This window comes from Malaclemys terrapin, chromosome 4 (assembly GCF_027887155.1).
Source record: "Malaclemys terrapin pileata isolate rMalTer1 chromosome 4, rMalTer1.hap1, whole genome shotgun sequence".
NCBI lineage: Eukaryota > Metazoa > Chordata > Testudines > Emydidae > Malaclemys > Malaclemys terrapin.
In genome coordinates this window covers 54,502,235-54,522,586 of record NC_071508.1, presented here as the reverse complement: position 1 = coordinate 54,522,586, position 20,352 = coordinate 54,502,235, and the positions used below count along the sequence as shown (strand labels likewise).

At 39.5% G+C, this 20,352-nt stretch overlaps 1 protein-coding gene across 7 annotated transcripts in view; it reads left to right on the top strand.

Moving 5' to 3' along the window:
- Positions 1-20,352, top strand: part of STK33 (serine/threonine kinase 33) — an 84,292-nt gene that overhangs the window by 44,293 nt on the left and 19,647 nt on the right. For 6 of the 7 annotated variants that reach the window (XM_054027780.1, XM_054027775.1, XM_054027777.1 and 3 more), the window contains exons 3-8: positions 4,209-4,325; positions 6,004-6,117; positions 7,608-7,712; positions 9,051-9,189; positions 10,458-10,546; positions 17,073-17,157. In XM_054027780.1, the coding sequence (XP_053883755.1) occupies positions 4,209-4,325; positions 6,004-6,117; positions 7,608-7,712; positions 9,051-9,189; positions 10,458-10,546; positions 17,073-17,157 (649 nt within the window). The remainder of the gene's footprint in view (positions 1-4,208; positions 4,326-6,003; positions 6,118-7,607; positions 7,713-9,050; positions 9,190-10,457; positions 10,547-17,072; positions 17,158-20,352) is intronic. The other variant, XM_054027778.1, reaches the window with a different exon arrangement.

Below are 20,352 nucleotides of genomic sequence, written 5' to 3'. Positions count from 1 at the left end.
GTGAAGATTATACCATATGAATATAAAATTATATCATTTTTAACCTAAGTTGTAAACAAATATTGAGTAAACCCTTGTTCAGAGGACTTTTTTTTTTCTCCCTAAGGCCTTGGCTACACTGGCGCTGTACAGCGCTGCAACTTGCTGCGCTCAGGGGTGTGAAAACGTCCCCCCCCCCCCCCCCCCCCGAGTGCAGCGAGTGCAGCGCTATAAAGCGCCAGTGTAATCAGTGCCTGCAGCGCTGCACGCTCACTCGCAGCGCTGCAAGCTATTCCCCTCGGAGAGGTGGAGTACTTGCAGTGCTGCAAGCGAGTTCTCGCAGCGCTGGCGGCGCGACTACACTCGTGCTTCACAGTGCTGCCACGGCAGCACTGTGAATCCCCAAGTGTAGCCAAGGCCTAAGAGACAGGCCAAGTAGTACTCTGAGACAAATTACATTGTAGCCCTAAGAAATGTGTCGGTCAGACTATACAGTGCAATTAACTGTAAATGAGGTGCTGGTAATGCATGTAGTAAACAATCTAGAAAACTCTATATGTAGGCCCCCTTGACCCAATTCAGTAAAGCATATGCTGAAGTTCTTTGCTAAAGGATGGTTTGTTGAATCACGTCCTGAACAAGGATGGATTTAGGCACATGCTTAATAGCTTTTGCTGAAGCAAGGCTTTAAATAGAAGTGGTCTAATTTGCAGAAGAACTGAGTACTCACCAATTCCCTTGAAGTCAATAGAACTGTTGTGTTCAGCACATTTGAAGATCAGGCTTTTGATTTAGGAATCTTTAGGCATCCAGGTTTGAATATGTTAGTTTATTTTCCCCTCTAATCTCTTTCAATTATAGTAATCTTAAATGTTTTAATAGTACATAATAATAATTGTATGCTATATAATAGTAGGTAAAAAATTCAGACAAAAGTATGTTTTTTTAAGTTGACTATCTGTCTTTAATTTCTCTTTAGGCCATTCTTATTGATGTACAGAGTTTCTTTCTTTAAGTATTGTTCCTGCAGTAGTTAATGCATTGATTGCGGACATATTTATCTCAGAACATAATCTCTCTAATATTGAAGGTTCTAAAATTGTACAATTGGAAGCTTTAAAAGCTTTTATTGGAGGAGTTTGTATTAAATATATATCTGAAAAGAATAAAATGAAAAAAGCACTTAAAACTGAATGCCAGAAGAAAATCCATCATTTGGGATATATTAACATAAATGGGTCCCCTTTAAAGAAGCACTTCTAAATTGCTGGACGCAAATTCAATATCCTCTTAAATCAGTCATATCTGAATATACCATCAGTGACTTGTTTTCCAGCATTTCTGTAAGTGGGGGGACAAAACAGGAAATGTGTTTAGCAAAGAAAACTAAAATACATTCAGCCTCAGTTATTCCTTCACTACGTAAATAGTGTAGAGTATCTGATAATATTGTAGAATAATCTCTGTTAGTAATAGCAATTGTATATATGGTAAACCTATAGCTAACTATTTGACCACTGGTGTATAGGAAATATCCAATGCTAGACCTGTCAGGAGATATGTGGTGCTTGAAAATAAATGAGGAAATTGCATTTGAATGGCGATCATCTTCTAAAATATAAGAAACCCTTTCTATTATTTAATTCAGTGTCAGATTCACATAACATTACTTTATTTCAAACAATTTTGTATCATATCTCATCAATTGAAAGCATATTTTTCTTGTTATCAGGCATAATTATTGCAGATAATTATTTATTTTATTTATGACAAGCGTTTATATAGTGTCCATCACTTTAGTATGTGAGTAAAATGAATTCCTTCTAGAGTTGTTGCCACTTGAAGCTGTTTCTGTAGGTCAGACTGTGACCAGGAAAGTCAAGGGCACTTGTTGAACCATTTATACTAAGGCCGCATTTATCCCTATTTCACTCGTATTCAGTCAGCAGCTCTACGTGAAGGATTTTTGTGTCCCCAACCAGGGCTATCCTTAGGCATACGCAGCATACACGGATGCGTAGGGCACCTGAAAATTTGGGGCACCTCTGGGCCTTAGTGTCGACCCACCCGCCTCTTCCTATCCCTGTTCTGACCCTTCCTTCAGGCTCCCACCACAGCTGGCTGCTGCTGCAGCCTGGTGAGTCTTCCTCCAGAGGGGATCTAGTAACTTAAAAGTGAAAAAGCCTCCAGCCTGCCAGATCTATTAGCACAACATTGAGACTGTTAAAGAGCCATTCAAGTGGTAATGAAGCCATTTAACAGGCATTTGCCAACCCCCAGATATATACTGTCAGTTTCTGAATTTACTGACAAAAACAGTTGTGCATTACTGTCATATTTACTCAGAACATGTTAGTCTACAGGACCTTAGTTTAAAATTTGCTTTAAAATATTTCATTAGTGTGTTGCTGAAGATTATAAAATCACATCTCTAAAAACTCCTTCCATAGATTTTTAAATGCACAATCTGAGTATTCATCTTTAGTCTTAAATGCTTGGATCTTCAGACATATAGTTTTTAAAATAAATCCTTCAAAAGATCACCCTTATCTAAAATACACATGCGAGCCCGGGCTGCCGTCGGGCATAAGGGCACCAGTTCAATAATACTGCATAGGGCCCCATAAATCCTAAGTCCCCAACACACAATCATTTTTAAACACAATTAAACTCCTCTGATTAAGAGTATTATGACCTCTTCATTCAGATCCCAATTTAGCAAAGCACATAGGCACGTTTAACTTTGTGCACATGAGTAAGTACTTGCCGTCAAGCATGTGAGTAGTATGATTGACATCAATGAATGTCTACAGCTAAGTACTTAAGTGCTTTGCTCAATGGGGCCTTGGTCATTAATTTTGGCTAATGGCTGTAATGTTTACCTCCACAAAAGATTTCAATGTGTCTGTGGCACTCCTGTACTCTACCATGCAAGAAATTAAATGACTGAGAATCAAACTGCTAGGATCTAGAACTGGACAGGAAATGGTTTGGCTCATCCCATTAACTTTGTTGAGATTTCAGAAATTTTCCTGTTGGCTACTGGGAGGAAACCAAGACCTTTTGAAGTTTTTCAAAGAAGAGAGAGTGCACCATCCTGGAATATGTTGATTCAGACCAGGGACTTGAGCGTGGATCTTCCACATCCCAGATGTATGCCCTACCCACCAGACTATTTGGTTTTCTGAGGTGGGTCTTTCTCAATCTCTCCTGTTGGAGCTGTCCCACTTTGTATAAATAATTAAATATTTATTGGAACAGGAACTTGAATCCGAATTTACTACATCCCAGGTGAGTGCTCTAACCCCTGGGCTATAGTCAGTCTCTCTCCCTTTCTCTCTCTGGCCCAATGAATATTTATTTATACAAAGTGGAATAGCTGTAACAGGAGAGATTGAGAGACCCAGTTAGAATAGCCAATAGATTAGAACTAGGGACTTGAATCTGGGTCTCCCACATCCTAAGTGAGTGCCTGAACCATTTTGGTCTCTTTCCCCACTCCCTCCAACCTTCCTAGTTTTGACTAGAAAGTTTGCCCTGGACCTGCAAAACCATTTCCTGATGAAAATTTTGTCAAAATTGGTACATTCCCACAAAAAGTTTTGGTTTCGACACATCTGTATTTTCTGACAAAAACCTGGTTAGTTAAAAATTTTCTGATCAGCTTCACTAGGAATTCTAGTGTGATCATTTTGTTTGTGTGTGAGAGAAATTCAAAAACACAAATTAAAATTGGCAGTGTAGGACCATATGATATTTCCAAAATATATTGGCACCACTTTGAACAGCCCAGTAAAGTAAATTGTGTATAAAGATGCCATGTTATTAAATGTGGTTATTGTGATCAAGTTTTTGAGCCACTTCCTGTCCAGTTAAGCCCCTCTGTAAGCAGATGCAAGTCTGCTGCCTTTAATGGAATAGTTCTATTTTCACTAAAACAGAATATAGCCCACTGAATACAAGCAATAGAGACCTGCAAAAGACAAAACTTATTCTTGGTTTTTACATAATTCTGTATAGATATTTTGCCATCTTCAACTTATTAACTATTAATCTTGGGCTATGTGGAATCCTGTAATTGATTTTAAATCTTGTTCATCTTTTAAACTATTACGTACTGTGAATTAGTGTAGTATATATCTTACAATACTGAAATATCTGAAACAATCTAAGAATTTTTAAAATAGTGAATTGTAGTTTAATTTCATGCTTCATATTTTTGTATAAAGATGCCAAAATCAGAGCTAATAGAATCTTATAGAAAAATGCTCACCCAGTCAACTCGCAGCAGTAGTGCAGAAAGCAAAGTTCCTCACACACGAATAGATGATGGAGCTGCTATTCAGGTATGTAGCCACTTTTATCATTAATAATATCCTGCCGAACCTTAGGTTTAACTGTTCTGCATCAGCAGATAGAGACATTTAGCTTTGTTTGTATAACATTTAATCATTTCTGGGAATTTGAGCTTCCCTTTTTCCCCCCCCAAATGAACAATTTTGATCTTTCAGCACGTTATTCCTAAAATAAATTGCAGCTGTTTTTCATCCAAAGGAACCTGAGTCGTGATTTTCTGTCTTAAGGCTCATGTTCACTCTATTCAGGAGTCCAGATCCTTTCCCTGCTACCACTGTACAGCTATAAGACCTTTTGAAAAAGGCAATACCAAAAAGTCATTCTCCTCCTGTTTAAGTGAAAGGATAACACTTTTTTTTAACGAGTACCAAAAAAAAAAAAAAAAGAGGTATTCCTGCTATTTTTGAATCCCATTCTTCTTGCTCATTTATCTAAGACCTAAAAGAAGAAAACACCTAGTGAGAGATAGGTGTTTCTATCATCTAACTTCAAAATGCTTGGTTAATGAAAATTTGTTTTCTCCATGAATTTTGCTTCAAAGATGCAGAAACAAGTGCTCTAAAATGACCTGCTGTGTGTGGTCAGAAGTGCAGCACTTCATTTGCAGTCCATCCTGTGTCACAATATATTAATTTGTTAGATCAATGAATTTACTCTTAATTGAGAAAACATCCCTGCCCCCCACCCCTCTACAAAAAGGAACAGACCCAAATAAACAGTTCATTGATTGGGGCTATATGCCCGTGCAGAAAAGTTAACCAAAAGATCCATCTGTAGGTGTGTTGAGAAGTCTGTAAAGGGTTCACAACAGACATTTGTTGTTCCCTCTTGTATTTGTTTTTGTTACTTTTTGGAAATGTGTTGAAATTAACATAACAGGACCTTAGTACATTAGAAATATCTTGTCTTAGAAATCGTATCTTCGGAATAGAAATAAAACTGGAGCACAAACCCAGTAGTTTCCTTTGTTGGTCAGCTATAAAGTACTAAGCTTTTGTTTAAAAGAAAAAAAATGTTTAAGATCTCATCATTAAGAACTTGATCCAGTCACCATTGAAGTTAGTGTGAAAGGCTTCCAGCAATTGCAATAGGCATTTAATCAGAGCCTATCATATTATTTACATATAAGTTTACAAATCACAGATCTACAGGAAACTTAAATTTGCCTTTTGTTAGGTACTGTAAGTATAGAAGAATTGTGATTTCTATGTATTTTGTTTCACAGCATATTTGAATGCTGCTGTTCTAAGGCTAAACTAGCATTGAACATGCTAGGAGTCTTCCCTGTGTTAGGTCTGCATAATGTTTGTTTTAACCTACATTATCTATTATTCTTTTGTAACTGTGTCCAGCACTCTAATTTGTGGGATAATAAATAGACGATGAAACAAAATTCTTCATTGATTTGCCCACAAAATTTTCAGATGGAGAATTCATACTGAGATCTACATAACTCATCGCAGTCTACCCTCTTATATCAACTTGCATTGACAATTGGAACAGGTGTTCTCTTAAAAATGAATCTTGGTGTACATGGGCAGGGTTCATCATCTCCTGTTAAAGAGATCTTTTAAACATTCCAGTTCAGATACTTTTAACAATGACAACTATATTTTGCCACCAAAGTTTTTAAAACAAAATCTCTTTTTCTGGTTTCTGTTTCCTTAGCAAATCTATTATTTCGGAAGAAAATTAGGACAAGGCAGTTTTGGGGTGGTAATTGAAGTAAAACACAAGGAAACCGGCAAAAAATGGGCAATCAAAAAAGTGAATAGGGAAAAGGTAAATATTATGTAGATCTCTGATTTATTTTAAACCTGTCTTACTTTTCCTTTGATTTTCTATCCAATCTGTTTCTGCAGTATCTTTGTGCCTCTTCTCAGTATCTTTGTGTATCCAAAACTCACATTGCAATCAGTACATGTATCACTGTTTAGTTGATATTCTCACTATCTCTTCCTTGTAGCAGAAAGTGAGTCACATCAAGTTTTAAATATTAAAAATGTAATATAAAAATGCAATTTGGGGTTCTTATTCCTACATAAAGTCATAATTGAAGAAAAAGTTTGCCGGATCAGACCCTTAATTATCCAAATCTGTTTAGAGAACATTGGATGTTAAGTGAATACCATTTAAAGTTTATTTCTTTTTTGCTAAATACTTTTTAAAAATCCTAAATAAAACAAAATATTAGCTTAACTGATTTTTTGATGATTTACATTCAAAAAAACATATGAACGTAGTCTGAGAGTTTACATGCCAAATTTCAGCCAGCAACCAACTTTTTTTTATGGCTGAATGACAGACCTTGAAAAGGTGAAATACTGTTAAAACTTTAATATTAGCAGCCCCTGTTATTTTGGTGTGTGACAGGCTACTAGCTGATCCAGATTTAGAGGTATTGTCGTATTACTGCTCATAGTTTTACCATTATCAAATTGCTAAACTGACAATGATTAATTCTCCTTAATTAAGTTATTGCAAACAAGTTACAAAAATATGGTTCTTATAATCACGTCTTATCATATGACAAGAATAGTAAGCTTGGGTCTGATCATATTTGGATGGGAGACCTCCAAGATGAGTAGGTTGTACTCTTCCATCCACGTCGGTACTAAGCCAAAGCCCAGTGTGGTGTGAAGAGGTGCTTTTCTTTCTGTTACTTTCTAATGAATAAGACAAAAATCATTTACGTTCATTTGAGATCCCCTTGCAAATGTTCACAGGATTAGAGATTTTAGCTCCTGTGAGCTGGCCAGCTTCCAACTTGAGTAATTACGTTTTGTTTATCTGCATTTCCCTGATAGTCTTCTTCATTTTCTGTCTTGAATGTTTGTGTAGCGTTGCTGTGTGTGTTAAACAGTGGTCATGTTCTTTCCACGTTAGGTGAAATAATTCCTTTTTGTGTCTCTCACACATATGTGTTCTCACATTTTTTCCATCTTAGGGAAAGTAATTACTATTTTCTCTCTCACATGTATGCACGTCTGTAAATGTGAACACAATTTTATGAAGTGCTTCAGAAAGGTTTCTGATGGAAAGACTGTATATAAATGTAAGACATTATTAGTTGAAAAAGCTAAAATATAATGGTAGCAACCCCAAAGTACAATAGGATTTATTTTGTAACTCTTTTTCTAAATGTAAGACATGTTCATTTGTTTAACACATTCTGTAGACTTCTTTAACAGAAATTGCCATTGTGGAATATATATGGTCATATCATGAATATTGTCATGCTCTGTAAAATACATTTTCCATCTAAAATTAAGGCTGGAAGCTCTGCTGTGAAGCTACTTGAACGGGAGGTGAGCATCTTAAAAAGAGTGAACCATGAGCATATAATACATTTAGAAGAGGTGTTTGAGACCCCTAAGGTAAGGGTTCATTAATTGCAATACTCTGAATGCTATTAATACTTAATGAAAGGTGCAGAGAGCAATAGAAGCTTTCTTTTCTGCATTCTGAGGTAATTCCTTTTGCCTTCTTGTACACTCCCCTCTCTTATAGGACATTTCTCCTCACCACTGGTGACTAGAAAATTGTGGAGAAATGTGCATTTTAATTTTTCCTAATTTTTTTTCTAGGCTGTTCTAGGCAGTAAATATAAATCCTTCTGCCAGCAGTTCAAAAGATAATCAAATTCCATGTGTTGTCATTTCCTGTTTAAAGGAATTAGCTTGCTGGCCCTACTTACTTATGTGCCTGTCTCTAACGGGAGCAGCAGGGCCGGCTCCAGGCACCAGCTTCTCAAGCAGGTGCTTGAGGCGGCCGGTCGGGAGAGGGGTGGCAGGTCCAGGTATTCAGCGGCAATTCAGTGGACGGTCCCTCACTCCGGCTCGGAGCGAAGGACCTCCCGCCGAATTGCCGCCGCAGATTGTGATTGCGGCCGCGGCTTTTTTTTTTTTTTTTGGTTTTGGCTGCTTGGGGCCCTGGGGAGCAGATAACTCTTCTGTTTGGCTAGCATAGATTTGGCCTTGGTTTTTACATTTTTTTTCCTTTTGTAAATTCACAACCCAATTCTTTCTTTTCTTTCAGGATTAGCTAGTTTATAGTCTGGTACTGTCATAGTGAAGTTTATTTTTTGTCTCGTCATGTTTGTTGTAGCACTATGTGAGGGGGCAGTCCACTGGTTGCAGTGTGGCAGAAAACACCCAGCCGGAAGCTAGCTTTCCGTTTTGATTTGTCCCATTTTCTGAGAAATAGCTGGAAGACCAGAGCTTGATGGAAGGTCTGATGGAAGCTTTTTTGAGAGTGAATTTAGTGTCATTTTTTTAGTCACTTACTTCACAGTTTGTGAAAGGGGGTTGGTTGTTGCTGTGTTGGACAGCACAAAGCTCAAAGACGCTGTAATGATGCCACTGTATGATGTCCATTATACTGGCACAGATCACTTTTGATGAGCTGTAAGAATATATTTTATCTTTTATTTAATTAGTCAAGGTTGCTCATGTGATATGTATTTACAGCTTTATTCGTAGTCATTAAAGAAGATCATGTTGTGTCTTTAGGTTTAGTGATGCTTCTATAGGATTCTCTTTTTTTAAGAAGTTGACAATATGCTGAATGAACTCTTAGAACAGTCTTTAAAATCCATATTGTATTTTATTTTTGTTGTACATGTTCTTGAAAATTTGAGAGTTTGTTTTAGTACTCAAAATATTCAATCTTACATATAAAAGAAAATCACTATTTTGGTTCTTTATTAATGTTAGCGGATGTTCCTTGTAATGGAGCTGTGCGAGGATGGAGAACTTAAAGAAATTCTTCACAGGAAAGGATGCTTTACAGAGAACGAGACAAGGCACATAATTCAAAGCCTTGCATCAGCAATAGCGTATCTTCACAAAAAAGGCAAGGATGTTCATTTCTTGCATTTATTAATTGGCTCTGAATGTCAGTTCTTTGTTTAAGAGTAACAGTGATCTCTGTTTATATATATTATTTATTTCCTAGAGTACTGGTGTCCCTGTGGCCTAGGAGTGAAGCATCCTACATTAGTGCTTTCCCTCCACTATTTAAACTGTTAACATTTCCTTTTGCTTCTTTGTTCCGGCACTGCCCATCTGACAATAACATGAATTTCTTCTTCTTAAGTCTCAACCACTTTGCATTACAGCATTAACTTATTTCAGCAGCCAAGTAAATAGTCTATTACAGCAGAGAAAAAGAAGCAGGCGTGGAGTGCTCTAGATATTCCTTAATTGTCTGTCCTGCACTTGGTGAGATGCAGTCAATATCAGCATTTTAATTCACCCCAGAGAGGCATTAAAATCCTGCACAGTCCATGACAGAGTTAACCAATTCAGCCAGAAAACTAGAGTTCAGTGTATCCAGTTATTTTCCCTATATTGTAGGAGTATGAAGATTTGTATTTGAATAACACAAAAAAATGTATTCATCTCTATATTTTGGAATTAGTTGGAGGAATTAGCAGTTCCTCTTTTTCTCCCACCCAAACATATGATTCCTTGTCTGTGGAATGGCCCCTTCTTTGGTCTTCTCTCTATTTTTGGTTTCAGAGTGGTAGCTGTGTTAGTCTCTATCAGCAAAAAGAACGAGGAGTACTTGTGGCACCTTAGAGACTAATACATTTATTTGGGCATAAGATTTCGTGGGCTAAAGCCCAAAGTGCCCAAATAAATTTGTTAGTCTCTAAGGTGCCACAAGTACTCCTCATTCTTTTTTCTCTATTTTTGGTGGGCAGAGAAAGGGGAATAAAGAAATCTACAGTCCCATCCCCTTTGGTCTGTTGGATATGAGACGAGACTAGATTTATGAAAATATATGCACATTTTGTAAATCTATAATCCACTACTCTTTTCTATAAGATGTTCACAGGTCTGCTACTGTATAACACAGAGCAATGCAAACTGTTTTTCTTATTACAGATCATCAGGAAGATGGATCCAAATTTGATCCAGATTTGGAATCTTCATATAAGACTCCTTGGATCAAAGGGCAAATACTCCTTCCTTTTAAGTTTTCAGTAATGGAAAGCTAAATGCATTGAAACTGAAACTCATTTGAATGAGTAATTTCCACAAGATAAAAACATTTGTCAGAATATTTTGACTACAAGTGATAAATACATTTTTATTTATTGTTCTCTTCCTTGACAGATATTGTTCATAGAGATCTAAAACTGGAAAACATTTTAGTTAAAAGCAGTGAAACTGATGAAGAAAACGAAATGAAATTAAATATAAAGGTAAGACTAGAAATTGTAGCAACTCTTTGCTTTGAGCAATGGTTTAGATACCCAGGTATCAAAGTCAGCCCCCCAGTAGCTTTTGAATAGAGCCACTATATTGTGTTTTAAGAACACTAAGAAACCTGCCCAGCCTAATGCAGATATTATTAAAATGAATCATTTTGGAAGCTAAGTGCCACTGCTGAAAGATACTTTTTTTTTTTTTTTTTTTGGGGGGGGGGGGGGGTTGTCAGATATCGGTGGTATACTTTTAGGTCAGTTGAAACAAACCTTAAAGAAAGCATACCTTATTAATCTAGATTTACCTTGGGATAGTTCCAAACTCTTAGTAACAGTAAGTTAGCAGGAATTCTAAACTATAATTTTTAAATTATGTGTATTGCCTATTTAATGTAAATGTTTTAGTAATTTAGAAAAAAGCACATCTAGACTAAGCCCTTGATTTAAATATCAATTATATACCATTCTAGGCTTTGTTAGATATTACTAAATATTTACTAACTAAACACAATTAATGTACCATGTACTTATATCTATAGATTTTAATTGTAATAATTGGTCCTTGAAGGCTAATAAATCATATGTTATATCATATACTAGTTGTTCCCCATTTTAATAGCAGCTGCTGTGTATTATTACAAGCTCGTAGAATTGAAGTGTTGGATTGCTGATCTGATCCAGTAGATAGTTGTATGTATCCATACATACTGCTTATCCATATAAACATAAACACAATATAGAACATACTGATTTATCTATATCATATCTCATACATTGTGTAATACCGATGCTTTTATAAAATGCTCTGGAAAATTCCATGGTACAAAATCCAGCCTACATGTACCTTGGTGTCCACTTTGCATAACTTATTCTCATTCTGAGAAACATAAAATTCTGTATCTTGATCTCTCCCCCTGTGTGGGACATGTGGGCTGCATCTCTGTTCCTGCAAATAACAGAGGCACTTCAGACTTGTCATGAGTCAGAACACCCATTCTGTTCTTACGCCCAATTCTCTGTCTCCAGCAGTGCAAATAGAGCAGTGATTCAGCCCTCCTGGATTATCCAGTCATAGTCTTGCTTTTATACCTCAGTTTAGAATTGCAGCAAGCAAGATCGTTCTTCTCCTCCTCCTCTCTCTCTCTCTCTCTCTCTCTCTCTCACACACACTCCCCTGTCCAGGGCACTAAGGTTTTTCTAGGCTCCATTCTTTAATGGGACTATCTATAGAGATCTTTCCCTCTGTTTACCTTGTCCTCCTCATGGTAGAATAGGCCTGATGGAACAATCTGAAGACCAACAGAGAAAGTGAGAGATTGAGCTGTGGAGATCCTTTCATAGTTAGTGGCAGTAGAAGTGGTTGCAGGGTAGGGGAGAGACCTGGGGAGAACAGCTCCCCTGTTTTGCAGGAATTATGTATATGCAAGTACATGGTTTATAGAAAACCTTGCTCCTCAATTTCCCTTTGTCCTCTCAATCACAATCTTCCTTTCTCTTTTCCTTCTCTCTTTCTCATCCCCTTCAAAATCAATTACTGCCATTGCTGCCTCTTCCCTCACAAAAGTAATTAATTGCCCCTCCGACAAAATCAGTTACAGCTGCTGTCAACCTCTATCATCTTTTTGTGGGACCTTCATGCTGTTGCCCCTGTTCCTGCTGCTCTCCTGAGATTTTTACATGCTTCCTTCAGCCCACTGCCTGAAGTGGGAGAATTGCTGTGATCTGTACTCTGCCTCTACCCATCACCGGGCTTTCAAGACTTGGGATATGGATGCTGGGATCTTCACTTCCCTCTCTCGAGTTCTGAGGAATGGTGTCTGCCTGAACCTTCACTATTCCTTTGACACTAGACGGAGCAGTAATAGATACGGGAGGAGTGTGGAGGCCTACTGTAGCAGCCAGGAGACAGATGCTTCTTGGTGAAGGAAGAGGTTCTGCTCAGTGTATGGCATATGCCTGCACAAGGCAGAGTCCCACACACCCCTGGATTTAGAGGGAGTCCTAAGTATAAGAGTAGAAACTCCCTTCAATTCCTGTCCACCACAAAGTACTTCCCAGGGTAAAACTTGGGCCAGGAACACCAGGAAAAAGGCCAGACCCAGGAACAGGGCCAATCCCTCCTTCCATTCCAAACTGCAGCTGGACTTGCATCCATCCAGCAATAGCACTAGAGGGCAGGATATTCCTTCTCCTGGCAACTTCAGACATAGGAACACTGGGGGTAGGGCAGTATGCTGTGAAGATATGGGCTCTTACACACCTTGGAGAAAAAAGGAAAAACATCAAATCATTCTGAAGGCATTTAATAGCTTTTAGGACTAGGGATAGATGAAACTGTCCCTCAAGACACAAGGTGCACAGGAGTCTACGCCATATAGTAAGAAAAAGATCAGGAAGAGTTTGGTCTGTCTAAATTCTCAAAATCTGAACAAGTTGATGGAAAAAGTTGAAATTCAGGATGGAGAATTTAACTTCCAGGATTGCAGCAGACTCTTGAAGGGTTCTACTGATATTGGTGGAACTGGCAGGCACTTGTCTCCATATTACCACCAGGCCTTCTCATTGGCAGTCACCAATACCAATACAAAACATTACCTTTCATTCTGTCTGTATCCCTGAGAGTGTCTATGAAAGAACTGACAGTGATACTATCCACTGAGGAGTCTAGGAACATATCTATTGATGGCGTACTTGACAGAATGTCAGCACCAGGCACCTCACGAGAAGGATCTACTTAGTGTCTCTCCATGCTACGGATAAACAAGTTTGTAATATGAAGAATTCTCTAATCCCCCTCTTGGAAGATTGCCAATCTGGGGGTTGAGAGAAACACAAGGAGAGCCAATCTTCCTTATGCGATTCAGCAACATTCAAGCACTAATGTTTAAGGTGATTCAGAGCCAAGAGTTACCAAGGCATCTTCTACAGTCTTGCATGGAGATTCCTATATGAATATGAATTAACAAGAGGGCTTCAGAGATTAATTTTAGAGGCCTAGAATCTTTGTCTACAAGAGATGCAAAGGAAAGGAAAGATACCATCCAGAGTGATGCAGTCCCTCAGTTGGTGGGCTTATCCACATGAAGCCCATGTAGTGTAAGATCCTTCCTTCACAATCCAGATACTAGCTTGTTCATCCTTTAGAAAACACTTTGAGCTTCACTTTTAATTCTCCACAGTCTCATTCTTGGGCAGAAAGTTGCTCCAGGTGGTGATCCTGTAGTAGATAAATACTGCTAATTTTAGGGAAGAAGGAACCTTCTTTCTGTCCTACATATCTTCTTCTCCCTGTAATTTTCCCTACTCTCCTCTGTATCCCAAATGTCTCCCTTTAGGAGAGGTGAGGATCCAGAATGGAAAACAATTTATCAGATGATTTCCTTTCTGATACTGACCTATCCCACTGGGTTATTTTTGTGATGGCCTCTCCTTGGGTCCCTGTGTGTAACTATCACAGTTGTATAGGGGTGTTACTGTCAGGCGTTTTACATCTATTAACTAGTTGAAATTAAACATTTCAGTACACCTTGGAAGTGCTTGTTTTCACAGATCCTAGCAAGTGCCACCCACTGCTGCGAGGGGAGTCCAAACTTTTATGCTCTGGATTCCCAGGGGTGTTTTATAGTTTTGGAGCCTGAATGGAGTTCAGCCACTGCCCCGATCTAGGGGTCCCTACGCATGCTCTCAGGGTGCAGACCTTGTATCTGGCATCCTTCCTTTGGAGTGTTGGAACCCATTCTCCACCTGCCTAGCCTCTCTGGGCAGAGCACTGACCCTTCAGGCTACCCAATACTTAAACTTGCCCCTCGCTTAGAACTCTATCCAAAGCTTCTGGTTTACAGTTTAACTCTCAGGGTCGCACCATAGTTGTGATTTCCCCCCCCCCCCACCCACACCACACTCTGTTCAGTCTGTCAACTTTATGCTCTTTATATTTAATCATGGTAAGCACAGGAGAGTACAGATCACACAAAACAATAAAACACTATAAACACGATGTCCCTCACTAGCTTATCCTTCCCTTGGGGATCATCTGTGTTCTGGCAGACAGGGTCTTTCACCCCATTGCCTACCCTGGCCTTGCAACAGCCTCCCTTATCTTACTCGGGTGCAAGATGACTCCCTCCCACTTCCCTTTCTTTACGAGTCCCTTTATAGACAACTTCTGGGGTTACCTGCTTCTTTTGTTCTGCCTTCTGTTTTTTCCACTGCTCTCAAAGCCCCCTTCCTTCAGACAAATGGAGGAAGTGTCTTCTCCCAGGTACAAAAAAGCCATTAGCCCAAGATGTTTTACTTTGAATAGATGATAGTTGAGTGCTGATCACTCCCCATTGTCTTTGGCCTGGGAGAGACATGACGCAGCCTGCTAATTCCTGATGGATCCACATCCATGTAGGCTTTCCATGACACAGTAATTTCATGATATAATTTCATAAAATTATCAACAATTCAGAAGTGGTACAGACAGATCCTCAAATCATCACACTTATCTCAGGGATAAAGGATATGGCCAGTTCCCAAAGTCCACTGGTCAAGTCTGAACTGCCCCCACTATTTCCAGGAAAAGATGCACAGTCCACATCTCTCTGACTGGGAGAGAGGTCACTCACAGAAAAGAAATCAAGTAACAAATTTTCCATTTGCGATTTTACTGTATTAGATGGATGCCCACAAGGGTGCTAGAGATGATATACGAAAAACAGAAATTGCTGCACTTTTTATAACAATTTTTTTAAAAAAAAGCTGTAGTGTGCCTTCTTTGCTGTACTGTCGCATCCTGATGTGCAGAGGTGACAAGAGCCTCGCATAGCCCAGCACACCTTCTCTGGGGTATGCAGCATGGCCCCAGTACTCAAAGGCAACCTTCCCTGTTCTCAGGGATGTCACGTTATGGCTGTGCTGTGACAGAAGGGACTTCTTGCACCCTCTCCCCACAGCAAACAATTGCAGAGGGTTTGTCCCCCATTTATGTCATTTGTATAGCTTGGAAATATTGTGTGTAAGGAGGCAAAGGGACAGAATACAATGTTACCCTTTCAATATTTAATGTGAAGTTGGGGAAATGATTCCCAGTATTAAACACTCGGAATGAAAAAGAGCAAACAGATAAGTTTAAAGAAATAAAAGGAAATGCTTTTTTAAATTAAAATGTTGCTCACTGCAAACATCTCATGAGATAAACCTCTCATTACCATGAGAGTCCAAAGCGGTTAGCAGATATAAATGTAACCTCAGGTGTACTTCAGAACCACAAAATATATGCAGCTACTCCCTAAATAAACAATAGTGAAGAGTCTCTGTGTTAGTTCACTTTATATTAGAGAGACTTTCTAAAGTGTGGTTAATAGCTTCTCTTTTTTTTAACCTACTCACGCTCACCAGTTTCATATAGAATAAACCTCTAATTTGATTTTTAAACAATAACTAAATAAATAAAAAGGTGTTTGGGGGTTTTCCAAACCAATTTTCCCAGCTTCTGTCTTCATTTCTTGGTTCAACGGAGATGCTGGGATCCTACTCTGAGGTCTGGATCAGACCAACAGAACATTGCTCACAGAACTGCCTGTAATAATTGTTATTTTTCTACCCCCTGTCATTTTTTGTTAAAGAGCCAGCCTGTGAGGTTAAGGGAGCCACCAGTGACTTAATAAGCAAGCACAAACACATTGAGTACAGTGCAGAATGTGTTAAGCAAAGCAGAGTGCAGTAGACCCAAGCTGCTGACTAGCCAAGCAACTGTTTCTGAGGAGCTGCAGAAGAGTCTTCACCCTCTTTTCTCTGGTTCAAGCAGCTGAAGTGTGCTTTCAACAGCCCCTCTCCCCTGCTGCTGCCTCTTCCCTTTCAACTTTCCTACTGCTGTGCAAGGAACATGCAATCTTTGCGAGGAGTGGGCCCACATGGGAGCATGCTCTAGTGACTGCTAGAGTAAGGAGTTGTTTTCTGCCCCAGTCCAAACTCTGTGTGGCTCTTAATAAACAGCTCTCTGATTTTACAGAAGTTTTGGTTTTGTTCACTTGACTTTCCTTTCTGACTTCTGGCCCTATCCCTGCTTACCCGCACCATGGACTGTATCTGATTATTGCCTCTACTATCTGTAGTAGATTTTAGGTTAGCCTCCCAGCCTGCCCTATCAACAAGGAAAGCAAAATGATTAACAGGAATTTGTCCATTGTCCTTGGTGTATTCCTTTTTGATGACCTCTGGGTCTAAGGTTATCTTGAATATCAGGAAAAACCTTTTAAATATCTTAGGCTTAGATAGTGGAACAGGTTGCCTAGCAAGGTAGTTATGGAACAAACATTAGCAGTGTTTGATCCAAAGTAACAGACATGTATGAAAGGAATGGGGTAGAGCTCTTCCTGCTTGAGGTAGGAGATTGAGTGGGATGATTTGAGAGGTCCAGTCAAACTCCATTATCTCTGACTGTAGCAGTTTTGCTACAAACAATGAACTCCCAGCTGGACAGAAGAACTTCAGCTTCATGTCAGTATGGATAGTTTCACTACTGTGTTGTTTCCTGTAGGTGACTGATTTTGGTTTAGCTGTACAGAAAGTAGGTGGTAGCGAAAGCATGTTTCAGTCTACGTGTGGGACTCCTACCTACATGGGTAAGTTCAGCACTTTATGAATGTTTGTTTATTCTTATCACATGAAGAAATGCAATTATAACTCTCCGTGTTCTTTCTTGCTCACAAATAGCCATGGAGAGGTGCCTATTTCTAAGCTCCTTTTGTCAGGAGCTTCCCCCTCCCTTATAGGAATCGGCATACCAGATCAGGCCAATGATCTGTCTAGTCCAGAGATAGGCAAACTACAGCCAGCGGGCCACTTCTGGCCTGCACGACTGTCCTGCCTGGCCCTTGAGCTTCCAGCTGGGGAGACTAGCTCCTGGCCCCTCCCCTGCTGTCCCCCCACCCCCGCTGCCTCAGCTTGCCGTGCTGCCAGTGGTCTGGGCGGCAGGGCTGCGAGGCAGCGCGGTGGCATGGTTGGCTCCGGCCGGACGGCGCAGCTGCTGGACCTGGTGCTCTAAGTGGCATGGTGAGGGGACGGAGAGCAGGGGGGTTGGATAAGGGGCAGGGAGTCCCGGGGGGCAGTCAGGGGACAGGGAGCAGGGGGTGGTTGGATTGGCGTGGGAGTTCTGGGGGCCCTGTCAGGGGACAGGGGTGTGGATGGGGTTGGGCAGTCGGGGACAAGGAGAAGGGGGGGGGTTTGGATGGTTGGGGCTCTGAGAGGGGAAGTCGGGGGTGGAAAGTGGGAGGGGGCATATAAGGGGTGGGGGCCAGGCTGTTTGGGGAAGCACAGCCTTCCCTACCCGTCCCTCCATACAGTTTTGGAACCCCAATGTGACCCTCAGGGCAAAAAGTTTGCCCACCCCTGGTCTAGTCTGATATCCTGTCTCTGACAGTAGTCCGTAACATATGATTCAGAGGGAGGTGCAAGTGACTATAATGGATAATAATAATAATAGTGGAGAAGTTTATTTCTAACCCTTGGCAGTTATAGTGACCAACTTTGTGTCCTGAAGCATGAGGCTTTATATTCCTTATAAACTTCGTATCCTATCTTGTGTAATGTGGATGTTCACAGTATCCATATAAATGTTTAATTCACTTTTTTTTAATCCTATTAAGTTCTTGGCTTCTCCTGTAGCATTGGATTCCACAGACTAGAAATTCATTTTGTTGAATTTTTGCTCCCAGTGTAAGGGTAACATAGCTGTTGGATTCTAACAGATTACATGATTGATGTTTGTTCAGATGTCCTTCCTCTCTCCAGTCAGCTGGAGAGCAGGCTAGAAAGGTCTGAGGTCTTGCAGAGAGAGCTCACGCTGTGGATCTAAGGGAAAGAGGCATCGACTCATCCCCCACCCCCCAAAAAGCAGAATCCCAACCCTTACTCGGGCCTTCGGCATACTCACTACTTGTTACGAATTAAAGGTCCTAACTAGAAACAGGAAGCTTGTGCTTCTAAAATTTCACATACATCACCACCACCCCAAACCTCCCTCAGATAAAATGGGAGGACATGGAGACCCTAGTCTTCCTAAACTTTGCAAAGGGAAAAAGAGGATTAAACACTGAGGCTATGTCTACACTTCAGCTGCTACAGCAGCACATCAACACTCACTACAGTGTTGAGAAGGGTTCTCCTGTTGCTGTAGTTAATATGTCTCCCCAAGAGGCGCTAACTAGGTCAACGAAAGAATTCTCTGTCAACTTAGCGCTGTCTACACTGGGACTTAGGTCAACATAACTATGTTGATCAATGTATACATTTCTCACACCCCTGAGTGATATAACTGGTTTGACTTACCTTTTTAATGTAGACGTGGCCTAATACTGCTTCATATAGGAACTGCCTTATGAGTGGTTCTGTCTCTGACAGTGACTGGTATCTGATGCTTCGGAAGAAGTTGAAAGAAATATTGAAGTTGGTAATTATGGAGTAACCTGCCCATAGGTCAAATTTGTTAAAACTCCCTTCCTCCTCCCAAATCAGTTAGTAGATGTTTTATGACCGTCTAAACATTTTTTAGTCTTGTATATTGTGGATGTCCTCATCATCCAATATCTAATTCTGTTTCAAATCCTACTGAGCTCTTTTCCTCAATGATACATTTAGGCAATAAGTTTCACAGCCTGATTAGCTGACTGTGGATTGTTTAACAAAGTAAAAGCAGATCTCCTTCTGGGAAAGATAATGAAGGATAAAAAATTTAGCCCCACAGGCATTTCAATCTATTAAAAAAATGGTATCTCAAAATATTTTTTAAAAGGAGGGTTCTGTGTAGGATGAAATTACTTTGTGATCAGTAGCTAACCTTTATAGCTAATCTAGAAATAGCTGTTCTTCCTATTCAGTGTGTGTAACAAGTACAAGCTAGGCACTTAAAAATGCTTTGGGCCACATCCTCTGGTGATGTTATTTCATTGCCTTTATTGGAGTTACACCAGCGAAGAATCTGCCCCTCTATATTTTATTCTCTTGGAGACAGGAAACTGTATGAATTCTCCAGCTCTTGCACTTTGCAATGTAGCCATCTTTTCCCTACTTTTAATAGAATAGATTAATGCTAGTATTAAAATATTCTTAAAATATAATAATTAGCTAATATCTTAAGGATGAGATGATATTTTGATTTATAGCTTTTGATAAATTTGGCAAATACTGACAATGGAAATACTCCTTTAAACATTTTGTGTACAAGTTATGATATTATGACAGTATTTTAAAGTACATTCTGTAGCTTGATATCTAAATCAAGAGGCAAATGCTTTGAAAAAAAGAGACTTTAAATGACAACAGAATGTTAAATAGTATATTAAAATGTTATTGAGGTTGAGATAGTTAATCAGACTTTGTTGAGATGGTGGGAGAACCCCTACTAAGGCAGCTAGTGTCAATTTGCTCCAGTGCTGCATAGGTTGGGGGTACTGATGCATGAAGCATTTAGCTTTCGCTTTCTCTTCGGGGCCAAAACGTGTCATCTTCATTGATTCTGGGAATGAGGACCTCAAGTCTTGCAATGAACTCATGACCTTCAGTCCCATGATGTAGTAGATAAACCACCACCAATTTGGCTCCAAAGCAGCATTTTTTTTAAACATACGGCTATATCAACATAAAAATGATTAGGGAATAGATTACAGTATATGCATTTTGTAATCTAGTACACATGGAAATAAAGATATAAAGCCATTTAAGTGTTCAAAAACATTTTTATTTTCAGGATTGTTAATTTGAAAAAATTTTGTACACTGTGCAGAATATATGTTAGACAATATGTGCTACTGAAAGCCCTT